The sequence below is a fragment of the Nematolebias whitei genome, chromosome 6 (genome assembly GCF_014905685.2).
Source record: "Nematolebias whitei isolate Nwh7 chromosome 6, NemWhi1, whole genome shotgun sequence".
Lineage (NCBI taxonomy): Eukaryota > Metazoa > Chordata > Actinopteri > Cyprinodontiformes > Rivulidae > Nematolebias > Nematolebias whitei.
Genome location: NC_056503.1, coordinates 3,626,715 through 3,637,889, shown reverse-complemented (window position 1 = coordinate 3,637,889; position 11,175 = coordinate 3,626,715). Strand labels below are relative to the sequence as shown.

The following is an 11,175-nucleotide window of genomic DNA, read 5'->3' as shown; positions in this document are numbered from 1 at the left end:
GTTTGTACACAATCAGTCTGACTGTGGACTGGTGGAGTCCAACCTCTGTTCAGTTCTGTTGACAGGGCGGGGCGCCCTGCTTGTACAATGGTAGACGAACCACTGCCTTCAAATCATTGCTCATCCTAGACGTTCACCACATGTAATATTGGATCAGTTGTGGTTTTCACTGGTTTGGGATCAGTTTCTGGTATAACTGGTTGATATTTAACTCTTCTCCTTCTTCTTAGTAGAACCAGTTGAGTTCATCTAAATCGCTCGGTTTCTGCACAAACTCAGCTTTTAATCCACAAATTCTCTGTCACGTTTACGACGTTAGAGCGTTAGAAGTTCTCAGAACTGTTAGAATTCTGAATTAATTGTTTTAGTCGTCCTTTAAGGCAGGTGTCCCCAAACGTTTCCATGCCATGGCCCCCCCAAACAGCATTAGCTTCTGGCTGAGACCCCCCTCTCAAACCCACAAACAATGCTACAAAATATTTAACGTTAACTTTTAGAATGTTTTAACTTGTATTCACTGTATTCTATTAATTGTTCCAGCTGCTGAGCATCAAGGTGTTTTTAACCAACAGGTTTTAAACACTCGTTTGTGACGTGTCCACACAGAGGACACATTTGGGTCAATCATGGCCATTTTCTGTGCGACTGTAAAGCCCGACTTGATGTTTGCTTCATAGCTTCAGATTGCAGCTGCTGGTCGGCTCCTTCTTCTCCTTGTTACGCTTGAGGAGTAAAGCAGCTTGATGCACGTGACTGGCAGCCAGTCAGAAAGATGAGCATGGAGAACAAAACCAACAAAGTCCATGCTCAATAATCCACGTATACAATCCAACATTTTTCAGTCAGGTCATGTGGACAACAGCAACTGTCCAGATGACCTGACTGAAAAATGTTGGATGGTGAAAAATATTTCAATATATTATTAGAAAATATATTTTAAAATAATTATTGAAAAATACATTGGATTTGATTACAGTAATTTAAACATTTTAAAATTTAAATTAAAAAAGCTGCTTTTTTAAAATCTTTTCTCCAGCTTTCTGAGGCCCCCTAGTGCCCCCCTTGGGGCCGCAGCCCCCCCCCCTCCCCACTTTGAGAAACACTGCTCTAAGCTCCATTTTATGAGCCGCAGATCTGATGTTTGATCATGTTTGCTCTCTTTTAAAACTCTTTGATCTTCTTGCTAAGCAAAACTGATTCATGTAAAACATAAAATATAAAAATAGTCTCATAATAACAGTATTAACAAATGTGTAAAATGAAAGTCAACTTGTCTTGTGTCCAGCAGAGGCCTCTGGTTCAGACAGCTTGTCCTGAGTGAGCAGTCAGGATGAACTTCCTGCAGATGGACGCAGGATGACTCAGTGGTGTGTCTGTGATGTGTCTCCCCTGTAGGACTGGTCAGGCTTGGACCTGCCTCAGTACAGCCAGGGCACGGGTCTTTTGGCCTGGATGGAGTGCTGCTCTGTGTCCGATCCCCTGCAGTCCATCATGCTGTCCCATCTGTCTCTGGACCAGCACCGGCCCGACCACGTCAGCATGTTCAGTAAGGGTCTGCTGGTGACCCTGACGCAGACCCTCCCCTGGTGCTCCGTCTCCCAGTGGAGCCGACTGCTGAGAGTCCTGAAGGAGCTGATCGTCTCCCATCGCCTGAGCGTCCCCTTCTCTCTGGAGTACGTGGACTACCTGCCCCTGCTGGACCTGAGACAGTTTTCATGTGAGCTGCGCCTGTCGGTCCTGCTGCTTCGAGCCCTTCAGCTGCTCTGTGGCTCCAGCTGCTCCGGCTGGCTGTCAGCCGAGGGCTGGGCCCACGTGGGCAGGCTGTACGCTCAGGCTGTGAGGGAAACGATGAGCTCGGTGAAAAGCAAACTGTCCGTTCCCTCGCCAGCTGCTGCTCCTGCCTCTGCAGCTCCACCAGCAGTCAGAGACTCCACTTCTTCTCTCAGAGCTCCTAAAATGTCTACAGGTCCTCTGATGGACGCAGAAAACCCTCCTGGGAAATTAACAGAGTCAAAACCTGAGGGGGAAGTGGGCACGGCGCCAAGCCAGGAAGTTCTTTTTGTTCTGAGCCAGCTCTTCTGCCACGTTCAGCACATCCAGGTAGGAACACTGAGGACCAGCGCCGTCTCTTAGCAGTCCGGAGCAGTGAGGACGTTCGGTACATCGCACACAGCAGGAATCAAACCTCCGACCCTCTCGTTAGAACACTGCTCTAACCACCGAGCCACAGCCTCCCCCAGAGCATCGTTTGAAGGTTAAACACATCACAGAAGTCGGACGATTAGACCAATCTCTTTAAAACGTTGATGGCTTTCAAGTTCAAATCAAGTTTATTGTCCTTTCCATCACGTGTGGCGCATGAGGTGGAACAACTCAGGGTCCCAGTTACACCTTAAAATAGTAAAGTATAAAAAGAAACCGTATATAATGATGTAACATATACACTAAACCAGGGGTGCCCCATACGTGGATCTCAAAGGCTGAGTAGACCTCATGACGTTCAAAAACAGACGTCATCTTATCATCCATCCTCACTGTTTACATGCGCAAAATTCTGTGACCGGATTGAAATGTTTTCAGATTAAATAGTTCAAATGTATCGTTAATATGGGCACAAACTGTTCATGACGAGTCTTTACATGCAACCGAGTTAGATTCTGAACAGCAGTACTGACGTGTGCAGAGTGGTCAACTCTCTTTAAAATAACACAGAAGAAGAAGTTCTACTTCTGTTCTACTTCTGGGATGAACGTAAACAAACCTGAGCACCCAAAATGGACCCGCGGCAGGTTTTAATGATGGAGACGTTGCTGCACTCCATCACTGAGCTGCAGGTGATGCAGATCATTTTGAGCTCTTTCAAAGTTTCTAGTAGAAATGTTGTCGCTCACCGACCAGTTTTACTTCCCCGACATGCTAATACTATTAGCATTAGCCAGGTGGAAATGACATAAGGTCGCACATGTGCAGTCAGGTCAGTTTTCCACAATCGGAAAAAAATGAACAGATTAAGTGTTTGCATGCGCACGTTTTGGATTATGAATCGGCATACATCACCCGTCTCATTCTGATTACAAATTCTTTTGGATCGAGCTGAATCAGCTCAGAATAATCTGAATGGGCGTTTACACGACACATTTTTATTCCAAATGGACGTTTAATCCGATAATTTATGTCCATGTAAACATAGCTACTATGTAATGGGTCACTTGATTGACAGACGGAGCAGCCAGTCTGAGGCCCCGATTACACGACGTGAAACGTTCCGCCCTTCATTTACAGACAACAGCCACATTACAGGGAACCCCCACACACACACACACACACACACACACACACACAAACGGAGGTGTGAAATGATCCAAGTGTGAAGTTGCACATGTGCACTCCAGGTGGCTGGAGTCCAAAGTTTTTCTGGTCTAACAACAGTTATAATAAATAAATAACAGTTATAATAAATAAATAACAGTTATAATAAATAACAGTTTTAATAAATAACAACAGTTATAATAAATAACAACAGTTATAATAAATAACAGTTTTAATAAATAACAACAGTTATAATAAATAAATAACAGTTATAATAAATAACAACAGTTATAATAAATAACAGTTTTAATAAATAACAACAGTTATAATAAATAACAACAGTTTTAATAAACAACAACAGTTTTAATAAACAACAGTTATAATAAACAACAACAGTTATAATAAAATAACAACAGTTATAATAAAATAACAACAGTTATAATAAAGAACAACAGTTATAATAAACAACAACAACAATTATAATAAAATAACAACAGTTATAATAAAATAACAACAGTTATAATAAAATAACAACAGTTATTTTTATTTATACTGAGTTATTTTTATACAATTGCGGTTTGAATTTTAAGCTCTTTAAAGATTTTTCTACAAAATGTTCATCTGTCAGTTGGCGTCTCAAATTTTTTTAATGTTCAGTATTTTTTTACAAACTCATTTTAATCTAACAACTATTTTTGTCAAATATTCAAATTATTCTTCAATCCCTTCAAAATGTCTAAAATATGTTTTGTAGATTTAAGTTGATGCAGCAAGTCAAAATAAAGTTTATCGATGCGTTTGTTCTTAGGGGCCAGCATGACTGTGATGTGTTATGGCTCTGCGCTGCAGCTGAGGACTTTGTGATGTTTGCAGGTGATGATGCCAGGAGGCCGGTCGGAGCCTCTGTTCCTGTGCAGTCTGGAGATTCTCAGTCACTACGAGGCCATCATGGCCGCCTTCCCAGACAGCTGCAGCCCTGCAGAGAGCGACAACACCCGCCACTTCTTCTCCACCATCACTGATAACCTGGACAACCAGGAGATGAAGGCTGTGCTGCAGCAGAAGATCGCTCAGCTCGTGTCGTCTGCAGCCTGACACGAACAGCGCTCAGCTGCTCGGACTGTCTGAAGAGACTGGAAGAAGTGGATAAAAATCTGTTGTTTACAAAAAGAACAACCGTGTTGGCCTTGATTTTGTTTACTCTACCAACATTTTAAAGATAAATGGTAAATGGACTGTACTTATATAGCACCTTTCTATCTTATCAAGATACTCAAAGCTCTTTACAACAATCTGTGTCCTCATTTACCCATTCATACAGCTCTATACTAGATCTCTACAAAGCTAATGGAACAAATCATTCTAAAGAGACTAATCAGAGCTTCACATCACATTCATACACTGATGGGACACACATCAGAGGCTATGAGGGGTTCAGTGTCTTGCCCAGGGACACTTCAGCATGTGACTGCTGTGGGGTTTGAACCCCCAACTCGCATTGGAGGACGACTGCTCTAACCATTCAGCCACAGCCACCCACAAGGTATTATGGGTAGATGGTATGACATTAAAAAATAGATGTCAACCTGTCATCTATGAAATTTGTCTCTTGATTGACAGGCGACAGCCAGTCTGAGGCCCCGTTTATACGACGTGAAACGTTCGGCCGTTCACTTGCGTTCAACAACCTCATTCTCTCTGAAACTGAAGGTTTCTGAATCCAGGTCTCAGAGTGGAGATTCTTGGGGGAATCCCTCCAACGAAATGTGAAGTGGCACATGCACACTACAGGCTGCAGTCCAAAGTTTTTCTTAGGAGCAAAACCAATAAAATCCAGGCTCCAAAGAGACGTTGGTGGATTCACCAGTTTGGACTAACTGGGATCATGCACACACCTCATCTTACACATCTTTACTCAGCACATATCACAGTTTAGGTCAAAATACTATCATTTTAAAGCCGCAGTACTATAGTTCATCATCTATTATCTGGCAACCCAACAGACATTGAAACTACAGCGTTCTTGTGTAAACCCACTCAATTTTTGTTATTACCCCAATAAACACTGAAACAACACCAATGTTTCCAGAGGTTGTTCTGGTGTAAACAGGGCCGTACAGCAGGTAGATCACTTTGACTTGGTCATTTTAAAAGAAGCTCCATGATGAAGTGTGGACCCCCCTGCTCTGCAGCGCACCTGTATGTTGTCCCACCGTCGACGTGTACAGAATCGTCTCGGTGCGTTTCTTTACTGATCACATCCTTCAGGAGAAGTGGAACTTGTTTTAACAAAGATTTATACAAACATGTTTGTTTTAGTTATGTCTCCTTTTTGAAGCAGAAATAGTTAAAATCTACATTTATACAGTTTCACCATGATACTAAGCACGTGGATTCCACGTGCACGTCTGAATGGATCAGGGTTTTAGAGAGATGCACGTGTGGTTCTGTTTGTAGAACCGTCCAAAGCCTTACAGGGCCTGATGTAAAGACCTTATTCGTGTTAGTAAGGAACTGTACCGTGAAGACTTTTTTCACAAGCAGAAAACATTTAGGACAGCTGCCATTTTTCTTCTAGGAGTAGATTTTTCAGCAAATTCACCCCAAGGTCAGACTGTGCATCACTCAGAGACATGACAATAACCCATCTCTGAGCTCCATCTTATACTTACAAGACAAAGGTCAAAGTTCACGAACAGAAAAGTAAAAAGTTGAGGCTTTATGGAAGCTTTTCTGAAAACCTCGTATAAATATGGCAGAAAGAAGCAGGAGACTTGAAGCTTGTTGATTTTTAACGTTACAAACATAATGTTGAGCAGAAAACCCCACTAAGTATCTTCAGGCTGTAGAAGAACGTGTAGAAGTGTTTCCTGACCACAGCTTCTACATGACACGTGTCTTATCACAGCATGGCTGAACGCATGAGACCAAAGCAGAGATGTTTACCCATAATGCACAGCAGCATGTTTGCAGACTATCAGCACAAACACCTCATACTGCATGTCTGCACAGTAGAGGAGGGCTGGTGGAGTGGACTTGTCCAGGACCTGGACTCAGTCATTGAGTTGACCATAAGGGCCACATGTGAGCCCATCTGTCCTACAGCTGAAGCCTGGACCCACCTGGATCCTGAACACAGCAGCAGGTCCACAACAGAACGGCTCAAATGAAAAAATATAGCGGTTGAAATGATCCAGACCTGATCCAGATGCTGTGGTGGCACCTTCAGAGAGCTGAAGCAAATGCAACGTTACAAAGAAGAGTGGGTCATGGTTCCTCCATGTGAGAGTCTGATAAAGTCCTACAGAAAACCACGTTCACTGAGTTATTGCTGCTAAAAGAGGATCTAAGAATGATGCAGTTTATTTATATGGTGCCAGTTTATTTATATGGTGCCAGTCACAACAGAAGTCCAACAATGTTCAGTCAGCTCATCTGGATGGTTCTTTCTTTTGTTGTCGAGACGTTTCGTCCTTCATCCAAAGGACTTCATCAGTCCGAGGAGCCACAACAAACTGAGTCCCACAAGCAGCACACTCCCATAGTGGACGTTTACTGGTGATAAGATGGTTTCTGGGGCCCGCCCTCTCCCCCGTCGACTCCCAACTTCTGTTGGGACCTCCTCACAACAGAAGTCGTCTCAGGACACTGTACAAAAACATTCACATACATTATAAAAGCCAATTAATAACAGTTATCTAAAGAAGCAGCAGATTGTGTTGAATCTTCACTTTGTTGCAGTTTCCCATCCTGAGCAAGCACAAAGGAGACAGTGGAAAGAAAAACTCACTTTCAACAGGAAGAAACCTCCAACAGAACCAGGCTCAGGATGAGAGGCCACCTGCTTCAACCGGCTGCTTTGAGAGGACAGGAAGGAGAGACAGACAGGATGACAGGTGCAGGTGAACTTTCTATAGGAGGAAAGACAAAAACAACAAGATAGAAATAATTACAAATACAAACAGGTTGAACAGAGTAAGTGAAGACGGCAGCAGAGAGAGGAATGTGTGTCAGGTTGTCCTCCAGCAGTCTAAACCTATATATTATCAGTAAAATGGGATTATTAAAGGCATGATCGTTATTAAGATTGAGAATCTATATGATTTCAGCTATCATACAAACACTCCCCTCCTCATCCTCCACTCCCTCATTCTCAGGCCTTTCCTCAGACTGTATGGTGACCCCATCATCTCCACAGTCTTCCTCTGTTGACCATAAAGAACATTACTAGTATTTAGATTTCAGATTTTAAAGCAGAGAAGGACAGGTGTGAATGACATTTCACCTGCTCAATCATCTTTCTCTGGATCTGCTGCCAGACACGTCATCCATCTTCTGTTTAAAGTGCAGAGCAGCTGTAGTTACAGTGGACTTCTCCACCTTATACCAAGATGGGAATAACTTATTTGACAAGTGGTCCATGGTAGGTGGTGTGTACTTGGGTTGATGGTTTTCACCGTGTCCCTGCGAACGTATAAACAAACATGTAATGTCACTGTTACTGTAACGTTAGCTTAGGATGGACTATTAATTAGCTTAGCTCTATTGTTGTTGCCTAACTAACCTAAATTTTGGTGATTCCACATCTGAAAAGGGATGAATCTTTTCACAATATATGCTGTAACCGTTCTGTGGCACTCTTCATTCAGTTGCACTGACGTATTTCCCTTGGATGCTATGGTGAACGAAGGAGCACATCAGTCTAACAATATTAACCATTTTGGGTCGTTTGTCTATGAAAAAAATACGAGCAGGGTGTTTGCATTTGAGTTGACCCACCGCTTTAAGTCGAGTATAACTTGTTAGCTGCCTTAATGTTGGTATAAGACGTGGTTTATTTACGTGATGGAGCTGGAGAAGGAGGCAGCAAAAACAGTCCGGTGGAGCGCTTCAAAGACGGGCCACACTTTTACTTCTACACCCTCCTTTGCAGGATATAAAATTATTGCAAGTGCTGCACTGAGCTGCCTGGTCATTTTATTAAAGTTAAGCCACGCTTTCGACCACGGCTGCTCACTCTCCATGTATGGGAACACTTGCGGTGGATTCTTCTTCGTTGGTTTTTGGCGGGCAGCTTCATCTTCGTTGGTGTTCGGTGGGCGGCTTCTACTTCCAGTTGGCGGACTAGGCATCGAAAGTAGGAATTGAAAATAAATATTTTGAATGATTCTGGGAAAGTCTGACATTTAGTCCCAGTTCCAGTCGATTCTCAATCCTCGATGCCCAGCCCTATCCAGGACTGAAGCGCAGGGAAACCAAGGTCTGTCAGAATCAAAAGAAACACACAGGTAAGTATTTCAAAGACATAAACACTAAAAGGCCAGGAGCACAAGTACCCTCAGCAAGATATGCTCTGGAACTGGATGAAGCACGTCTGCACCCTCTTATTTTCCTGGAGGCCTGTCTTTGAAGCATTCCTCCGGACAATTAGGGAGATGGCCAGCAGCTGAGCGTGATTAACTTAGATGCAGGAGCTCAAGAGTCTGTGGAGAGAAAACACTGGAACCCATACAGCAATTTTATTAAAAAACTCGAAAATGGAATTAAACAGCACAACTAAATTGCAAATCAGTTTGACAGTTTAAGAAGGTCATTAATAAAATTTGATTATTTATTAAAAATACAATAAAAGAAATGTTTGATGTGTATAAAGCCCCCAGTATACTGCCGCGTACATTCATGCGCAGAGGTACGCACGTACGTACGCAGAGGTACGAGCGTACCCCCCAGCGTACCCTCTGTGCAAAGCTCAAATTTTTACGACCGCATACGCGTATGCGGTGTCGCACAATAAACTGCCCAGCGACGGACTGTTTTGTATGCGACACCAATGTGTTAAATTCCCCTTCTTCATCCCTGATCTGGCCTTTTCTTTTGTTTTTTTGCCAAGAGGCAGTGATCTCTTCCTCCTCTGTTGATGCCATGATTGAAATGGTGAGAAATGGAGGAATTTGTCATGAGCGAATTAAACTCAGGTCTAGCGTGGCTGCGAGAGGGTCTGGAGATTTCCTGGTGGTCTGGTCTGATGTGTGGGTTGTAGAGCCAGCGCTCTCTGTTTTTTTTATTTTTTAGATCTTTTTTATTAACGACATATAAACACAGATCACCGCTGCGACGGAGGCTGCCAGCGCTCGCTCTTTTTTCTGTTTTCCGACCTGTCAATCAATCCAGTAGGCGTGTCAGCAAATGACCAATCGGCGACCTCAATTTGTCCCGAAGGTAAACGCCCCTTGTCTGTGAAGCTGCTCTGCAGCTGCTCGGGGTGTACGCTGGATTATGAATTCTGAACCCTCTGCATACAGTACACGCGTACGTACGTACGCGTGAACGGACGTACGCGGCAGTATACTGGAGGCTTCAGTTGTCGTCCATATTATTTGCCAAGAGAGTTCACCAGTGTTATTTTGGCAACTGTTTACATTCCACCCAATGCTGCTGCTGAGACTGTGTGTGATGTCATCAGCTCCGAGGTTGCTAAGCTACAGACACAACACCCTAGTGCGTTTGTTGCAATATCTGGGGATTTTAATCACGTCTCACTCTCTGCTACACTTCTGACATTCCAACAGTTTGTCAGCTGCTCTACCAGAGAAAACAAAATGCTGGACTTGTTTTATGCAAATGTCAAGGATTCATACATCGTTAAAGCAAAAACCCCTCTTGGCAAATCAAATCACAATCTTGTGTTTCTCTGCTCAAAATATAAACCTCTTGTTCAGAGGCAACCTGCAATAAAGAGAACAGTGAGAAAACGGTCAATGGAAGTTGAAGAAGCCCTGCGGGGTTGTTTTGAGGCTACAGACTGGGATGCACTGTGCCAGCCACATGGAGAGGACATCAATGCCATGACTGAATGTGTGACCGACTATATAAACTTCTGTGTAAACAACACCATCCCCACCAGAACAGTGAGATGCTTCCCCAATAACAAACCCTGGATTACCACTGACCTGAAGGAACTGCTAAACCAGAAAAAAAAGAGCCTTCAGGGAGGGAGACAGGGAATTATTGAAGAGCACACAGAAGCAACTAAAAGTCAAGATAAGAAACAGCAAGGAGATGTACAAGAAGAAGCTGGAGAGCAAGCTCCAACAGAACAATATCAGAGAGGTGTGGTCAGGGATGAAACAGATCACAGGCTTCAAGCAGAAGGATGTAAGCCTGGACAGAGCCAATGAACTGAACACATTCTTCAATCGGTTCAGTTCAGGAACAAGCTCAGCATCCTCCGCTCTTGCCCACAGCCAAACATACATACCACCCTCCATTGACCCAAGGCTGTCCTGTCACACCTCAAATATTGTATCTACCACCTCAGTCATGGACCCTTCTTCTACATATTGGTCTTCAACTAAATCAGAAGATGCTGATACCTCCTTTGCCTCCCCCCTCCGCGTCTCCAGAAGTCAGGTGAGGAAGCAGCTGGAGAGACTGAACCGGAATAAGGCTGCAGGTCCAGATGGTGTCAGTCCCAGAGTCCTGAAGGTCTGTGCAGAGCAGCTCTGTGGGGTTCTGCAGCACCTCTTCAACCTTAGCCTGACCCAGGAGAAGGTTCCAGTGTTGTGGAAAACATCCTGTCTTGTTCCAGTACCAAAGAAAACGCACCCATCAGTTCTCAGTGACTATAGACCTGTTGCCCTGACATCCCACATCATGAAGGTCCTAGAGAGACTTCTGCTGACCCACCTGACTAAACAAACGAGCACATATCAGGACCCACTGCAGTTTGCTTATTAGCTTGGACTTGGAGTTGAAGATGCCATCATACACCTGCTCCAGCAAACTCACTGTCATCTAGAAAAGGCAGACAGCACTATGAGAGTCATGTTCTTTGATTTCTCCAGTGCATTTAACAATCCAGCCTGA

General features: G+C 43.7%; 1 protein-coding gene across 1 annotated transcript in view; it reads left to right on the top strand.

The window, feature by feature from the left end:
* Positions 1–4,515, top strand: part of gemin4 (gem (nuclear organelle) associated protein 4) — a 10,451-nt gene extending 5,936 nt beyond the window's left edge. The window contains exons 3-4 of the mRNA XM_037678434.1: positions 1,396–2,100; positions 4,183–4,515. Coding sequence (XP_037534362.1) covers positions 1,396–2,100; positions 4,183–4,404 — 927 coding nt within the window. The 3' untranslated portion in view covers positions 4,405–4,515. The remainder of the gene's footprint in view (positions 1–1,395; positions 2,101–4,182) is intronic.
* The last annotated feature ends 6,660 nt before the right edge of the window (positions 4,516–11,175 follow it).